The 17,069-nt window shown below is 40.1% G+C and overlaps 1 protein-coding gene across 2 annotated transcripts in view; it reads left to right on the top strand.

Moving 5' to 3' along the window:
- The first annotated feature begins 1,142 nt into the window (after positions 1 to 1,142).
- The window catches only part of COPS2 (COP9 signalosome subunit 2), a 21,246-nt gene continuing 5,319 nt past the window's right edge, over positions 1,143 to 17,069 (top strand). Inside the window, exons 1-9 of one of the 2 annotated variants that reach the window (NM_001031596.2) lie at positions 1,143 to 1,214; positions 10,324 to 10,437; positions 11,464 to 11,541; positions 12,120 to 12,245; positions 13,469 to 13,558; positions 13,667 to 13,744; positions 14,630 to 14,804; positions 15,802 to 15,980; positions 16,146 to 16,198. In NM_001031596.2, coding sequence (NP_001026767.2) covers positions 1,161 to 1,214; positions 10,324 to 10,437; positions 11,464 to 11,541; positions 12,120 to 12,245; positions 13,469 to 13,558; positions 13,667 to 13,744; positions 14,630 to 14,804; positions 15,802 to 15,980; positions 16,146 to 16,198 — 947 coding nt within the window. In that variant the 5' untranslated portion in view covers positions 1,143 to 1,160. Of the gene's footprint in view, positions 1,215 to 10,323; positions 10,438 to 11,463; positions 11,542 to 12,119; positions 12,246 to 13,447; positions 13,559 to 13,666; positions 13,745 to 14,629; positions 14,805 to 15,801; positions 15,981 to 16,145; positions 16,199 to 17,069 lie in introns of both variants that reach the window. The other variant, XM_015292009.4, reaches the window with a different exon arrangement.

Genomic DNA, 17,069 nt, shown 5'->3' with positions numbered 1-17,069 from the left:
CGGAGCTGGCGGCCCGGCCTCCTCCGCTCTCGGCGCGCGGCACCCGGGCCGGGCCCCGCGAAGCCACAGTGCGCGGCCGCTCGCCCGGCGGCACGGTGCTGAGGCGGCTGCGCGCGTGAACGGAGCGCGTGGCGCTCGTTCTGTCAGAGCTCGGCTGGCAACGGAGAAACATTACGAACTGGACCCAGCGCGGCGCGAGCCAAGCAAACGGGTCTGCGCGCTGGGATTCCGGCGCGTGTCGCGGAGCACGGCCCGAGCGGGCAGCGCTTCTCCCCGGCGTTGTTTTTCTGCCTCGGTTGTGAGGCGCGGTTCTGCCGCTTCTCTCGGCCAGGCCGCCTCAGTCCGTTTCCCCTCAGCATCACGGGCAGCCGTTACCCCGAGGAGCCGCGCTGTCGGATGTGCTTGTAAGCACAGCCCCGCTGCTGTCGTGGTGGCTGCCGCTGTTTGTCTTAAAGCCCCTCACAGTCACCTCAGGAAGGTTTAAATCGCGATCCCCGTCACATCCAGATGGAGTCGCAGGTTAGCACGCCTTGCTGGGGAGGTTTTTTACCTCAGGTTAGCAAGGGTTACAGAATCGGAAGGGAGGTTTTAAAGGACAAGCGGCCCCGGGAGCAAAAGCAAACGCAAACATACAAAAAGCCGTAACAACACAGAACGCCCCACAGATCTCTAGCGACACGATCCGCAGTGCAAACACTGCCGGGCCTCTTTGACACCACAGACCCAGTGGAAATAGCAGAACACAAGGATCGCACGTTCGTTCCCCTCACGCTTGCAGTTAATGATGGTAAAATCCCTACAAGCCCAGCGGCTCCGCGCCCTCTGAGGCTCTTTTTCCTTTTTCCCCTCAGTTTAGGCCTTTTAAATCTGGTGCTGCGGTGTCTGCTCGGCAGACTTGGCGGCGCTCCGCCGCCCTCTCACACGCAGCGCCGCTGTGGCACAGCCCGGCGCCTGGAGACGGCCCCGCCCGCCGGCCGCGGTTGCCATGGGCCGGTCGCTAACAGGGAGAGGAAGCCGGGCGGCGCGGCGCCCGTCTCGTCCCGCCCGCCCCTGCGCGGCAGCGGGTTCCGGGCGGAGCGGAGCCGCATTGGGCGGCGCCGCGCGGGGTTGTGGGAGAAGGGGCCGGCTCCTTCCCTCCCCCCGCCTGTCCTCCGGCCAAGATGTCTGACATGGAGGATGATTTCATGTGCGATGATGAGGAGGACTACGACCTGGTAAGGGCGCGAGGCGGGGGGTGGAGGACGCGGCACCGGGACCGCACGGGCTCGGCGGCTTCGGGCGCGCGGCGGCTCCGGGCCGCTCCCCGCACCGCGGTCCCGCCGGGCGCTGCCCCGCGCTGGCAGGAGGGGCTGCGCTCCTCGGGGAGGCCGCGGGCGGCGGGGGGCTGCCGGGCCCCGCGCTCCGCTCCGGCTCGGCGAGTGCGGGCCGCTGCTCGGCGGGCGGTGGGGCTGACCCCGCCGGGCCGGGCCCCGGTGCTCGCTTCGGTGTCCGCCTGCGAAATAGCGCGGGGAGGAGCGGGGCGCTGAGCGGCCCCAGCGCGCCGAGGTGCGCCCGTCGTAAACTTGTTGTGTTACCTTTGAGCGAGCCGCTCGTTCCGCTGATGGCAGAGCGCCCCATTGTTTGTGTTGCGTTTAGTGACGCTTTGACATCAGGTGTCATTCCAAGCTTACACAGTTAAAAAAGAAATAACAGTAGAAGGCCGCTCGCAGTTAGCAACAGATGGACCGATTTATCCAGTAAAAAAAAAAAAAAAAAAAGGCATGTAATGGAATTGCTTTATTCTAAGGGTTCTCCCTTATTAAAAGCACTTTTTTTATATATATATGAGGAAACAAAAAAATAGCATTTTGAGATAGGTTAATAAACTAAATAGTTGTCACTCAAAACAAAATATGTTCTGGGCTCTCTGGTCAGCTATAGTTGTTACCTTCATCGCGTATTGGGGCTTGAGGTTGTGCTCTTCTGGTTTTCATTTGGGTTGTTTTGTTTGTTTGTTTTGCTTTTCTGAACTTCGCATAGCTTCTTAGAGCAGAGACACTCTCCAAAAGCTCTCTGTAGCTGAGGACTGCAAGTTCATATGTCATTTCCTTCAGTTAAACCTGTACTTACAGCACGCAGTTTCATTGAAAACCCCAGGCCTCTGCTTATGGGAGTCTGAACGGTTAAATTTGCCACCTGATTTAAAATAGTGTGTTTGTTTTCCCATGTGATACTATGAAATGAACAATAAGCAGCAGAGTTTGTGTCAAATACACATAACGTGAGAACTGGATGTGTAGAGAAACCACTGGACTTCTCAATTTCTACATGCAGCCATCTGCTGTATTTGAGTAAGTCGGTGCAGCTCCGTGCTCACAACACGGTATGTCAGTTTTTACCAAGGACAGCTGCTGGTGCGGTGCTTTTTCTCCTGTGCAGTGTTTTCTCCATTACTGGAAAAACATCTTGCTTGTGGCAAATGTCAGCCCCTTTTACTGTAGCTAATTTTCGCAGAACATTTCTATTGTCATTATCTGGTCTGGAATTTAAAAGTACTGCAGATCGTAGATATGCTCCGAACTACTTCTTCTTTTCAGTGCGTCACTCTCAGGTAGAATGTCAAAGAATACTTAAGCTGCATCTTTAAATAAAACTTTCTTTTTTTTTTTTTTTCATTTGATTTGGATTTGTAACAGATGAAGGAAAGAAAACCCAGAACTTAAGAATAAAGATACGTCAGCTGAACCAGTTTCTGTTCTCACACTAACAAACTGTGACTGGATGTTGTTTTCAGATGTGCTGGAGACTGTAATTGCAGTGTCCAACAAAACTGTTTTGGAAAATTGGTGAACAGACCTTTTATGAAGACAGGGATTTGTTCCTTCTTTTCGTGTTGATATGGATAATTAATAGAGGGCTATGAGAGGGAACGTGGCTCTCATTTCAGAGTTGTGCTGCAGCAGAAGGTTTCGAAACAGAAGAGCACAGTACAGTGTAATGCACAGAATAGTACAGAATTGAAAACAAAAGAGCACAGCTGAGTGTTAGCAAGTAGTTTGTTACCAGTAGGAAGAGAGACAGGAATTGCAGGAAGTTATTGCTGAGGGGAACATACAGCTATGTTGTCAAAATACAGTGCGTCAAATGTCTGAGGAGAGGAAAAAAAGCCCTAAAAAGTTTTGATTTTTGTCAGAGGTGGTTTTGACTGTTCCTCTTTAAATGTGCTTTGATCTGACTGTGTAGAAGCAGTCAGTTATGTTTCCTGAAGTATGCAAATGTTTCACACTCGAACTGCTTTCAGTGATTTCAACTGAGCTGATAATCTGAAGGCTGAGCTCTGTCCCATCTTCATCGTAAGTTTTGTATCATCACAGGAATTGCTGCGCTGTCAAACCACTGAAGGCTGTCCAATTACATTACAGTAACAGTACGTTACTGTTATTTCTGCTTAGTTTTCCGCCAGGTTAAAGGTGAACGTTTTTCCTGTAGGTGACCTCACACAGCCGTGGCAGTTACTTTATCTGTTGGTGATCTGTAGATCAGAAAAAAAAAAAAAAAAAAAGATTATTTATGGGTGGATGAAGCTAAATTCAGAGTTTGCTAATAATGTGCGCTGACAGCTTTGATTATAACACGGATTATTGCACTTTATGCTTCAATAAACAGGATAATGTTTACTGGTTGTTAGGAAAGCCACTGAATTTTAATTGCTTGTTTGGGGCTTTGCATGATTTCAGCCCAGGTTCATTTTACTTGTTTCAGCTGAAGGGTGGAGAGGGAAGGATGGACCACTGTAACGACCATTTCTGTTCTCAGTCCCTGACAGCAAGCTGTGTTTAGTATTGACTTTGACACTGAACTCAGCCTTTCTCTAGAAACTGATAGTTCCAGGCACAATGACAACACATTGACAGTTACTGTAATCCCTCTGCTTGAATTTTGTTTTGCTTTAAACGCATAAGGATTTGTCTGTGGTGCTGTTAATGAGACATCTTATTGTGTGCTGAAATTCAATTTAAAAATTAATCAGGAGGAAGGTAGCCAAATCTGTTTGCTGAGCAACTTCGTGTGCTTCTGTTTGTTGTTGTATTGTTTCAGTGACTTCAGCAGAAGAGCTCTGTACAATTTGCATGAAGAGCTGTCTGTTCTCATTCCAGGGAGGTTGCTACAGTTTCATGAGGATCAGGGTGGCTCAGTTACAGGGAACATGCAGATTCCTGAGGGTTTCCCTTTTCAGACTGTGGCAATATTAAGAAGTTTGCAGTTGTACATTTTAGTTCAGGCTGTCAGACAGGTAGTAAACTTGAATTGGCTCACTCTTTCTTTCTAGCTCTAGGAAATATAAACCATTTCAGAAGAAATTTCTGTATGCTATCAAACTTTATAAACGATCTCGTCAGCAGATGGAATATATTCTGCCTTACTTTGATGCATTTTTAATAGATGGGAGTTGAAATTTTGCACGGGTAGTCACCTCTTCCCACTCTATGTTTCAGTATTTCCATCATTTAAAAGTCTGTATGTATGTGTAAATACATAAAGCAAACAAGAGGCAGCAAAACCAAACATGCATAACTTGGGAAATACCAAATTGGGCAGATCCAATTTATACTCCTCTGTTTCTTTGTTATATTTAATTACATTAATATGTGACTTTAAAAAAGCATTCAGTGCATTTCACAAAGGACGTGGCATTCACTGTTCTTTGAATTCATTACCGTTTCATATTTTACATGGATTCAGTGTGTGTCCTGATGCTCCATTTTATGCATTCTCTTCAGATTCATTCATAAGCACGGAATCAATATATCTAGGGCTTATTTTCCTCATCGCTATGGTGTCTCATACAGAAGTATTGAGGCAAAGAGGATGAGAATAACTTGTGAGTAAATTCTTTCTTTCTGAACCTTGAAAAGCTTGATACAAGTTCTCATTATTATTACGGTTACCATTTTAGAGAAAGTATTTAGCAGTTTGTTGAGAAGCGAGCTCCCCAGGACCTGAGAGGCAGTTCATTATTAAACATAAGTAAGTTAGCTGCCAGACTCTTAGAAAAGGATGCCCAGAATTAGAGGAGGGCTGTGTGATAGCAGTAGGAAGAAAAGCGCTTATTTTGGATACTGTTTACGTGTCACAATGCCATTTTTTCTTTCTGTAGTCTCCTGTCTCATTTCTGTGCATCTCTCAAGTTCTGCTGGAAAAAATAACACAGAGGCAGAAGCAGGCATTCAGTAGAGCTGTACTGACCCCATTGCAAATGACTGGCTGCACAGCCTAATTATTCCTGGTGTCAGTAACGGGCTGTTACCCATCATGGTGTGAGCCAGCAGGCACTGGATGGCTCACAGAGGTGGCGAGGAGGAGCAGAGGATTTCAGAGACCTGGAATGTAGAAAAGAAAGGCAGGGCTGCCAATGCGTGGTTGAGTAGTTGCAGACTTGGGACACAAATCACTGTTGTTTTTACCTTCATGATTTGTTCTGTTTATTCCTCTCTTTTTTTTTTCTTTTTTTCCCCCCATTCTGATTTCTTTCTTTATATTCAAGTGCCCACTCTGGCAAATGCACATAGAAACTGTTCTTTGCCTGCCACCCTGGTGCCAAAGGAGCACTGTATTTGGTTGGTCACTCTTGGGGTGGGTGCGTTGAGCTCTGTGTTCATTTTAGAGAATGTTCAAGAAATCTTGCTGGCAAGCTAAGAGAATAATGTATTGAGCAGTTATTTTCAAGGTTTTTTTTTCAGTTGGCCTCATTTGGGCATTTTTGTGTTGAAGAAAAAAACCAAACCAAACCAAAACCGAAGGGCAACAGCAGCAACAGACTGAACCCACATCACTCACACTGTTGTGAAATATCAGATCCTCACTCCAAATGAGTTTGTAGACCTCCTAAATGCCATGGTTATGAAACAGAGTTAGTTGAAGTAAAATCAACTTTTTACCAGCCTTGTTCTCAGAAACAATTGATGTTCACAAAAAAGAATGCTTTGAATCAGCCCAATGGTTGAAATTTGGTGAAGTTACCAGCAATTGAAAATGACAGTAACAAGGACATTGTTGTTAACAATGCTTAAAAAGATGCATTTCTACAGCAATAGAACTCTTTGTATTATGGGTGTGTGTGCATGGAAAGTAATTCTCCGCACAGTGACTTTCCTTTTTTCAGAAACAGATTTGCAAAGTAGGAGTGTGGTCCCCATGCGGCTACCTGAGCGTGGACGGGAAGGAAAGGTTCAGGCTGTTGCTCCACATGTAAATGTAGAGTTTAGGGAAGTGCCTTGGGCAAGAGAGGAAAATTAGTAACTAATTAAAGGCAGTTTTCACAAAATGCCGATTTCTTTGGTTTTGTACACGCTTAGCTATCAGGTTAGTGTGTCACTGAGTGCTGCAAAGAGCTGTTACAGTCACCCATGCAGAGTGAAGGTCCCCAGGCTCATGGGCATGCTGTCGGTGAGGAGCAGGACTGTGCTTGGAGAGCTTGCTGTAATCTTCAGCCTGCATTCACTGAGACTCCCGCTGCAACCATGGCTTGTTTTCTCACCCTCCCTGGCTGCTGAACATCAGTGGGCCTGTTCTCTGAGCCCAGGCTGAGTGAGGCATCATCCAGGACTTGCACAACATAAAATGTTGAAGGGGAAAGGGAGCGCTGGGACCAGAAATGGAGAGAGGGTAGTGAAGCACTAACCTAATTCCAACCTGCCTTTGCTGCTGGAGAAATTGAGAATGAGTCTGTGCTGTAAACACGATATTTAAAGCTGTCGGGTGAATTGTTCATCAACGTATTCATCTTAGCAGCCAAGGCTTAGTATTTTAAAAATGTGATGAGATGAATTTGGTAAAAACTCAGTGCAATGAAGACCTCTAAGTTAAATTAGTTCCTTGGTACCAGTATAAGTTCTGTTAAAACTAAAGAACTGCATCTCTGGCCAAGTGAGGTACCAGAGAGATCTTATCTACATTACAGATGAACTAACATAGTAATTTTTCTTCCCTAGAAAGTGGGCCGATAGGATCGGATTGTCTATAACTGACACTTGTAGTGGAACAATACTTAAATAATACCATAGCTGTTTTTTAGCTGCAGATCTCTTTAAGCTGTATCAGGGCTTTGTAATCTCACAAGTAATAATTAATAAAGCACTTGTTTGTTTTGTTCCTCACAGGAGGGGATTTCTAAGATCAGTTCTGCATAGTCAGGTTTCATTTGCTTTTATGTGTAGTGATGATATTGATGCCCATTTAAAAATATTACCAGGATCTTCATTAAAAAGCTCTGAGGCTTATTCTTAAACACTGACTGCAGCTAAAATGTAGCACACAAGTGCTTCGTCTTGAAGTTACAAAGAAGGATGTCCTTTACTCTGCAAGGTGTTGAACTGGGGAAATTCAGATAGAATGCAGGGCAGTCAGAGGGTGAGGAAAGGTTGGGTTTTCAGTATCTGAATTTATTGTTTAAAGAACTACAAGTTTCTGGTTTTGGCACTGGGAAGAAAATGTATCTTTTTCTTAGTCTGAACTTTGAAGAGACAGCTTCACACTTTTGCTTTTGGCAAAAGCTGAATGTTCTTGCATTCATTCCATGCTGCATTAAGCCATCTCTGCATCAGAAGACAGTGTTGCTCCTTCTGAATTGATCAGCATAACTAACGTTGATGTTTAAACTAAGATGTAGCATCTTGATTTCTGATCTTCTTAGTTTTGATTTTTCTATAGATTCGCTCTATCATTTCATACTTAGTTCAGCATGGTTTAAATGTTTTCTTCACAGACATTAATTCTAAATAGACCTTTTAAAGTAAGTGCCTTAGTTGATTTTTTGTTTTGTTTTGTTTTTACTCTAAGCCTGTTAATGATAATACAAGTAATAGTGAAACTTGATAATCTTGTTAAGTTCGGTGTCCAATAAATATGTTTTATTCCTTGGCTTTGTATTACTTACAGGATGCAAAGTGCCCTTACTCATTACATGGGAATGGCATTTTTCTGTTTTTCTTAAAGCATAGTACTTGATGCCTACTGCTGACAGCTGTAAGAGCTGTTACGTCTGAGCTCTGTGAAAGTGTCCAGTAAGGTTAATTCACATGAAATAGCAGGCAACCCTCTAGGTGTACCTGTATAAGCTAAATGGTCTGAAATACCTGTCAAGGTATACGTAACTCATTATGTCACGTCCTCCCTAGGGCAGCTTTCACAGATAGATGTGTTCTGCTAACAAACCATCTCAAAACAAGCTAAACCACTTTCAGGAGCAAGCACCGCTTCCAGCATGAACTCCAGTGTGAATTCTCACTTTTAGATTGCAAAGGATTCCAATGCAGGGCCTCCACCAGCTGTTTTTAGGAGCGTGTGCCATTTAGAAGAGCACTTTTCAGGAAATCAGAAAGGTCTGTCTCCCTTAGAGCTCTGGGGCAATATCAAGATCTTAAATTTAATATGAGGCAAAGAGTCATCAAGTAAAGGAAAAATGTAGTGATGAGAGCACAGAACATTTCCTTTGATGCATTTCAAAGTGATTCCATTAGGAGAAGTTAATCTGTAAAATTACCACTTATTAGAATATTAATACATAATAAAGAATGAAAATAGTTTTATGGAATATTTAAGTAGCATTAAGAAAAGTGATCTGAAAGGGGCTCCGTGCTCGAGCCTGCACCCAGAATCACTGCCAGAGCCCAGATGAAAACATAGATGTTTCTGGCTGTAGGCTTATAGTGCACGTAGCTTCCTAAAAGGAATTAATTCACTTTGCCTTCCTTTTATCTTTATAAATAGATACTTCTGCCAAAAATATTCCTATTTGTTCAGGTTTAGTATAAACAAGGCATCAACTGATTATATGCATCTTAAATGCCAGCTTGTTTAAGCTTTGGCAGTAGGTGCCTTCAGAAGGTGCCACAGCTGGTGGCCTCGTGTGTGTGTTCCTGCAGCTGCTCCTTCAGCATTGGATCAATAGGGTGAAGAATTGGCAAAAATAAGCAAACCATTAGGAAAGTCTCACCAATGAAATAAACTACTTGTTTACTGCTTTCTTTGGAGTAGTCAGTATTAAGAAGGGGAATTCAGAAAACAGGCTGGCAGAATTTGCTAGCCTTTTCAGTCTGTTGATTATTACTGAGTGCTGTGCTTGGGGTAAGTATAAACAAGTGCGTACGTGAGCAGTTTGTCAGCATATAACAAATGGAAACGTTAGCTGTGTGTTCTGAAGGCTGGAGGATAAGCTCCTCAAGGACTGTGTTTGTTAAAATTTGGGTCAGTGGGGAGTTTCCATAATTTTTCCATTGGAGTTTAAGAAAACTAGAGAGAAACTTAAAGCTTCCATAGTTTTAAAGGAACAATTAGCAATATATGAATGAATGAAAGAGTATGTTTAGTGCAGATGAACAAGTACAATGAAAGAAGTGCCAGCTTAAAGCAGGGCACCCAAATACATATGATTTGTATTGTTAAAAGGGAAAGTTACTCTGATGGCAGTAACTTTTGTGGTTTAGACAGATTCTGTTAAACAGTTCATCTGCTCATAACTGAGCACTCTTCAGAAGGAAGTCAGCTTGAAAATGCCAAGTTGTCAAATACCTTTGACTCATGTAAACCTCAAAATTATTATTTGAGATTTGACTTAATTAGTGTAAGAAAAAAGTAACGTTAGAAGTAAGTTTTTCAATTTACTTGCTGCTAGTGTGAGTGGTGGGTAATTATTTGATTAAATTGTTGTGCCTATGCTTCATGCCCTCCTGCACTGGCAGTCCTTTAGCATTTTTCCCAGTCAGTTCCTGCATCTCAGCAAAGAAACAGCTGGTGTTACCGTTACCATTTCCTGAAGTGAGGATGAATCTTCAGGATGTGAAAAGGCAGATTGGAGATTCACAGAAGCTTTTTATACCCTCTGTTGCTGAATCATTACTTGAGCAGCAGCTCAGCCAGCGTCTTCCCTGCAGATAGCAAAGGTCATGTAACAGAGCACCTCTTGGCAGCCTAGTGGCCAGCATGTTTGCTTCCCCCGTACAGAAATGACACATGCTATTAGACATCTGTCTTTAACCACCAAAATTAGTTGAATTTTAATAATACAGTCTGTTCTTGTTGTAAAGGCAGAGTTGGTGGAGCTGTGAGTTCATTAGTCCGGAAACAAATCTGTTGAGAGGCAAGTGTTGGTGGATGGGAGGCTGGCTTGGTAGTGGGATTAGAGAACATCATCATAGGAGTTCATTCCTAGGCTTTGGAACTAAAGATTTTAGCATGCAGTCATTCCATGTCTGTTTGAACAATCCATCTAACTATTATTTATTCTTTTTCAGTGAATGTTCCAAACCTTAATTTTTTTTATTTTTTTATTTTAACTTAATGTAGGAGTATTCAGAGGACAGTAATTCTGAACCCAATGTGGATCTGGAGAATCAATACTACAATTCCAAAGCTTTGAAGGAAGATGATCCAAAAGCAGCACTAAGCAGTTTTCAGAAGGTTGTTTTTATATATTTGATCTCTTTTACATTGATTATTTACTGCAATTACTTTGCCTGCAAGTACAGCATTTTAAAATACTTGCCTACAATTTGAGTTATTTTCTGGAATTATAAGAGTCATGTTTATATTTTAACTTTCTAATGTGCTAAGCTTATCATTGGCCTACTTGGATTCTTGGCTGACTCCCTTTCAGGATCATGCTTAGAGAGCATCCATAGGACAAGAGAGTCCTATTTAATCACAGCACTGATCTTCAGAATTTAGTCAGTTAATTAATCCTAAGTGTTGTTTCATGTGCCAAGTTTAAAAAACAAATCTTGTTTGTTTTTTTTTCTTTTTAAAAGGCTTGGCATTTTCCCCAGGGTCTTACATAATGTATTGTTTTTGGTTTGCTGTCTGAATCCAAAGCTTTACATGTATAAATTCTGAATGTCCTAGAGTTTCTTTCCTTGGTGTCAGTTTTAAGTTTACAGTTTGTCACCAGACAGCAATACATTAGATGACTTTATAAATAAATACAATTTTTCTAAAATGTTTATTTGCAAATCTTTCACTTAACTAATGCTACATTAAAGATTCCTGCATAGATGTCTTCGTGATATGTGAAGAATGTATGGCAATTCCAAGTGAATGCTTTTAGAGTAATTTTGTTACAAGATACTGTGAGTCAGTTTCAGAGTGTGTTACAGCTTTGTCTATATGTTTTCATGGAATAGCAGTAAAGTTTAGTATTTGACATTAGACAACAGCAACACAATCTGTAAATAACAATTTGCCATCCATGCATCAGCTAAGGTGTGAAAATTAATGACACATGTATCCCTCTCTTAATTTCCTCAATAATATTTAAAAAGTAGAAGGACAGGATTGAAGAACAGGACAGAGTAAAACACTACTTTGTGCAGAATAACATTGTGGGGGGAAATGCTTTTATGGGATATGTACATTTTAAAAGGGATGCGAGTCGTTTCAAGTTTCAGTGAAGTTTTAGTAAATACTGTTTAAACATTTTTTCTATTTCAGGTTTTGGAGCTCGAAGGTGAAAAAGGAGAATGGGGATTCAAAGCTCTGAAACAGATGATTAAAATAAACTTTAAATTGGTAGGAATTACAGCTATTGCTTGAATAAATAGCATAAATATGAATTTGATCTGGAGGCCTTATAGTCTTATTCAAAAATATGGCTATGACATAACTTTTCTTCTGCAGTCTTCAGTTTATGTGGTGGTTGCACATCAATAGCAAAGTGAATGCAAAATAAGTACTGTTGGCTGAGACTCTCTTGGGAGTCTGAGGCTCAGCCTTTGCTATCCTGAGGTATCACACCATTTCAGACTGCTAACATTGTATCTCAATACTTGTATCTCTATATGTGTACTTCACCAGAGCAAATAAGTGAAAAATGTTTTTATGCTGCATATGCAACAATTCATACAGTTGTACAGCCAACTCTGTTTTCCCAATTGAGACAGGTATTTTAGATGTCTATTCTATGGAGCCTTACTCAAGTTATTCCTAATTTTGCCCCTTAAGAATAAAGCAGTGATGTAAAAGTTCCTCACAGCAACCACTACTGCATAATCTGTCTGCTAGGCTTTGTTTCCTGTACATGTTTGCAAGATTTAACTCAGTTTTTAATCATTAAGGCTAAAATGACATAATTGTGTTTTTCTTCATAGACTAACTTTCCTGAAATGATGAACAGATATAAACAGCTATTGACTTACATACGAAGTGCAGTCACAAGGAATTACTCTGAAAAATCCATCAATTCTATTCTTGATTATATCTCAACTTCAAAACAGGTTAGATCATCAGTTCCTTTGTTTTGGTAGTTTTCCTTCTTGTGTTCTTAACTGTGGACTTCTTTGTATATGGTGCTCTGTTGTTCAGAGAACATTTCCCACATCTAAGGGGTTCTATCAATACAACTTTTAATAAATTTGTCGTCTTAATTAAAGTAGATTTTGTGTGTGTGTGTGTGTGTGTGTGTGTGTTATTTACCTGGAATTTCTATGTTAATAAGTAAGTACATTTTTTTTTTTTAGCTTTGTGAATACACACTTTGCCTTTTCAATTAAAATTTGTAGTATTTTACTATTGGGGGAAGCACTTTGAGGAATTTTGCTGTGAAGTGCTGGTGTTAAATATAATTTATCTTTGAGAATTCTCTGCAAGCTAGGTGCATGCTTACAGATACACAGCTGTTTTCCTTTTGTTTTATGATGTAGCACAGATAAAGAAAGAGCTCTACCTTGAAGTAGTACCTGCGTATGGAGGATCATTGGTCATTAGGGACGATTCTTCTGTCGTCACAATCCTTCCTGTCTTGTCACTCATAGGAAAGGGAAGTTTAATAGATGAATGTTTCAGTTTACTTTTGAAGTCTAAAGAATTGGTTTGACTGTACCTTGTTGGTAGAGGTCAGCAAGTTTGGTCCAAGTGCACATGGAGCCAAATCTGGAAGGACAATCTGGAACTGTTAACTTCAATTCAAATTCACTAATAGCTCCAACTTTGTTATCCCAAAAAGAATAATGCCTGAAAACAATACTAATGCATTCTCTGTAGAACCATCTTTAAAGGTCAAACTCGGTACTGGAATTTCCACTTTGGGTGGTGGTGTTGTTTTTTTGTTGTTGTTGTTTGTTTTTTAAGCAAATAAATAGTTTGCTTTCGGGCTTTTGGTCATGCAGTGTTGGTAGTATAGAAAGAAGGCATCTTTGAACGTTTCTCTCTTTAGAAATCTATTTCCTTTTTTGATATGTATTTTTTTTTTTCTTTTAAGTAGCAGCAATGGCTGTTATTATTTGTCTTCTGCTGCACAATGTAAGAATTTATATTGCTTGGTTTGATATCATGAAAGCAAGTTTACTTTTGTTATTTAAGAAGCTCTTTACAATTCAGTAAGATGCAGATCTTTCTTATTTTGAAGTTCAAGCATGCAGTTTTAGTTTGCTCAGATTAACTTTATTAACAGGTACAAATTTGCTGTTTACAATTATAGAATTCTGATTTTTTATGTCAGATGGATTTGCTTCAGGAATTCTATGAAACAACACTTGAAGCTCTGAAAGATGCTAAGAACGATAGATTGTGGTTTAAGACAAATACAAAGGTAAAATAAGTAACTCATTTTTTTGCTTCTCTTTGTGATACTCTCAGCTAAACTTAATAATTATGAAATCTTAATAGATCTTAGTACTTCAACTTTTTTTTATTACAGCTTGGCAAATTATATTTAGAACGAGAAGAATATGGGAAGTTACAAAAGATTTTACGCCAGCTGCATCAGTCGTGCCAGGTACCTTTATACTCTAGTCACTGTAGCTTGGTAAACAGCATTGATTTTGTTTTTATATATATCTTTTGTTGGCATTTGAGATGTGTTGCTGAGATTTCTTAGTATAGAGAAAAGAAATACTGTGCTTGCTCTCACTTGCTATCTGTTTAATAACATTAACTAAAAGTGAGAAAAATGTTTTGTTCTTTGCTTAAGGATGATTTTTAAAAAGTAATTCACAACTATTATTGATGAAATTTCATTTTAGTCAGGTGCAAGAAGAAGCACATAGGAATAATCTAAAACCATAGACGTTTTGTTTCAAATATAGTGAAGATTCCAAACGATCTTCACTGCAATCTGAAACTACAGTAGTTACTTTCTGATTTGGAAGGGGGGAAAAATAAAGACAGCCATGCTGCCTGCTCTGTCTGTTTGTCCCCTTTTCTTCTCGTAGCCTGGAAAATAGGTTATAAATATTGTTAAATGGTTTTGTTATAGGCAATACAATAATTTATTTATTTGTTTCTATCATTGCATTTGTATACTGAGTCAGTGTTGTGTTTTGGTTTTTTTTGTTGTTGTTGCTGCTGTTTTGTTGTTTGTTTGTTTTTAAGGAAAGAGGAAAAGAATGAAGAACAAAGCTCAGGAACTAATTTGCTATAAGAAAAACAGTTAAAAATACTGCCTTTTAATATAGAAAAAGTATTGGAATTCAGCCAGCTGTAACTTCCTTCATTATTAGGTTTTTTTATGTATGTATTCATATCAGTATTTCACATTTCTAGGCAGATCTTTGCAACAGAAGATTACTGACAATATTTGCTAATGAGTTTTCTATTAGTATAAATTTGAAATTGCTGTTCTCTGAAAACTTCACATTATTTATTACTTAATCTATCCTAGACTGATGATGGGGAAGATGATCTAAAAAAAGGTACTCAACTATTGGAAATTTATGCTTTGGAAATTCAAATGTATACAGCACAGAAAAATAACAAAAAACTTAAAGCACTATACGAACAGTCATTGCACATCAAGTCAGCTATTCCTCATCCACTGATCATGGGAGTTATCAGAGGCAAGTGAATCTTTCATTTAACTTGTTGCAGTTTAGTGTAATGAAAATCTGATAATTAGTATTTTTTCAGTTTGAACTAGAAAGACAAGGGATCCTGTAGGTTGGTAGGCAGGCAAACCTGATGGGAATAAAGGACTACAAGTGCTGTGACTGCAGTCTTCTTTAATGTTTCCCTTCTGTAGGACTTCCAGCTTTGCTGCTCTAGTGCCCAAGCACCAGATGCACTGCTCAGCCAGGCAGGACAGTTGGCTACATAGAGGGTAGGCGTGAAGCCATAGAACAACATGGGAAAGACCTGATCTGCTTGAAATGATGGCAGACAACAAGGGACAAATGCACAGGGCTCAGCAGATTGCTATTTCTGTAGTCCCGTTTTGTAAATTTGTGCAGTGTCTTGCCCCACTAGGATTTGTTAGGAGCTGAAGAGCTTTAAGATGTTTTCGAAAGGTATTATCAGTAAAGGTGAATTACAGTGAAATTGTTCTGCCTGTCTTCGAAGAAAAGAAAAACAACTTTCTCCACAGTATTGGTGTGCCTTTTCCCTTGCTGTCATGCAGGCAATCTGGCAGTAGTGGGTACTTCAGAAATGAAGGGAGATGAATTGTTTCTCAATTTTTCTGTACAGTTTTGCTCAATGTGTTGAGAAAATTCCAGAAATACAAGAAGTACAGGAAGTTGAAATAAATTCAGTTTTTACAGTATTTTAACATAAGGTTAAAATAATTACTGGCTGTGAGGATTAGTGTTCTTTTAGATTGGTGGTGTGGGTTGGTTTTGTATTTTTCTACTTTAGAAGAGGTTTGTTCAAATGGCAAAGCTTTATGTGAAGGCTGTAGTGTTTGGGTTTTTTCCTAGTGATTTTTTGGAGAATGAAAAGACTCCTGAAAATATTTCAGTAATCTATTTAGAAATAGTGTGGAACTCTTGAGTACAATTATTGCAGTCAGCAACAAGCACAGTGTGTTCCTTTTTCTTTTCATCTCTGTTTTCTTTTCAGAATGTGGAGGCAAAATGCACTTAAGAGAAGGAGAGTTTGAAAAGGCACATACTGATTTTTTTGAAGCATTCAAGAATTATGATGAATCAGGGAGCCCCAGAAGAACCACTTGCTTAAAATACTTGGTCTTGGCAAACATGCTGATGAAGTCTGGAATAAATCCGTTTGATTCTCAGGAGGTACTTCAAGAGATATGATTAAATCATTTAGGTTTATTGCCTCTTTTTTTCTTTTTGTCTTTTTTTTTTCTTTTCTGACTTTATAGGAATATTACCCAAAAGACGACAGTGGAAAAAAAATATTTAAAATCTGAACATCCATGTTTTGCTTTCTGTTCTGTGTAGGCTAAACCATACAAAAATGATCCAGAGATTCTAGCAATGACGAATTTAGTAAGGTAAGATTTTAATTTTTCCAGAGAAAAGAAAAAAACACCTGTAGCATTCAGACAGCAATGGAGTAATTTTTTAAGTGGTGGCTTTTCTTTGTACAGCTAACCCTTTATAATTGTTACTGGGCAAGTACTTGTAGATTGGTTGTTGGTGGTTGTGATGATGATTTTTTTTTTTTTTTAAAGCAACTTTTGTTTACCATGACATTCCTAAATATCTGTACTGTACCAGGTAGGGATATGGAAACATGATGTTATCTTCTGCTAAGTTGAGTTTCTTCTGCAATGACAAATTCCCTTAAAGTTTTGTTGCCTAGTGCTGTGACTTGAATTTCATGCTTGGCTGACTTTGTGATAAACTGAGGTGATTGACATCTCATGCTAAACTAGTAGAATGGCTGGGTGCCTGGATGTTTCATGATTACTAAAGTAGACTCAATTTAGGAATATGAAATGAATTTTTCAGGTGATCTCCAGTATCCTTTAAATACACATGAAGATCAAAAGCATGCCTCTTTACCTTCTAGAGACAGCTGCCAACTGAGAACTTTTAGGGTATTGACATCATCACGGAAAATAAATTGAACTGAGGCGGCCCTTGTATACTGTGCTGTATGAAGCTAACTTGTTCCATCCGCTCTTTGCTTTATCAAATAACAACAAAAGAAAGTACCAGATAGGAAAGCTTCCCACCTTTACTTGTAAAAAGTAATGCTTGCTCACATTTTGCAATACACAGTCTCATATCACCTTGCTGTGATACTGCTGTGGTGCTGCACCATTGTATGCATACAAATCATTTCTGAAAGTGAGGATATTCATCCATTATTGACATAATGATAAGTAAATGGTTTGGCAGTTCATTAAGGGAATGTTT

Source organism: Gallus gallus, chromosome 10, assembly GCF_016699485.2.
Source record: "Gallus gallus isolate bGalGal1 chromosome 10, bGalGal1.mat.broiler.GRCg7b, whole genome shotgun sequence".
Taxonomy (NCBI): domain Eukaryota; kingdom Metazoa; phylum Chordata; class Aves; order Galliformes; family Phasianidae; genus Gallus; species Gallus gallus.
Note: the sequence above shows the minus strand (reverse complement) of the source record. Positions and strands in the feature narration are given on the sequence as shown.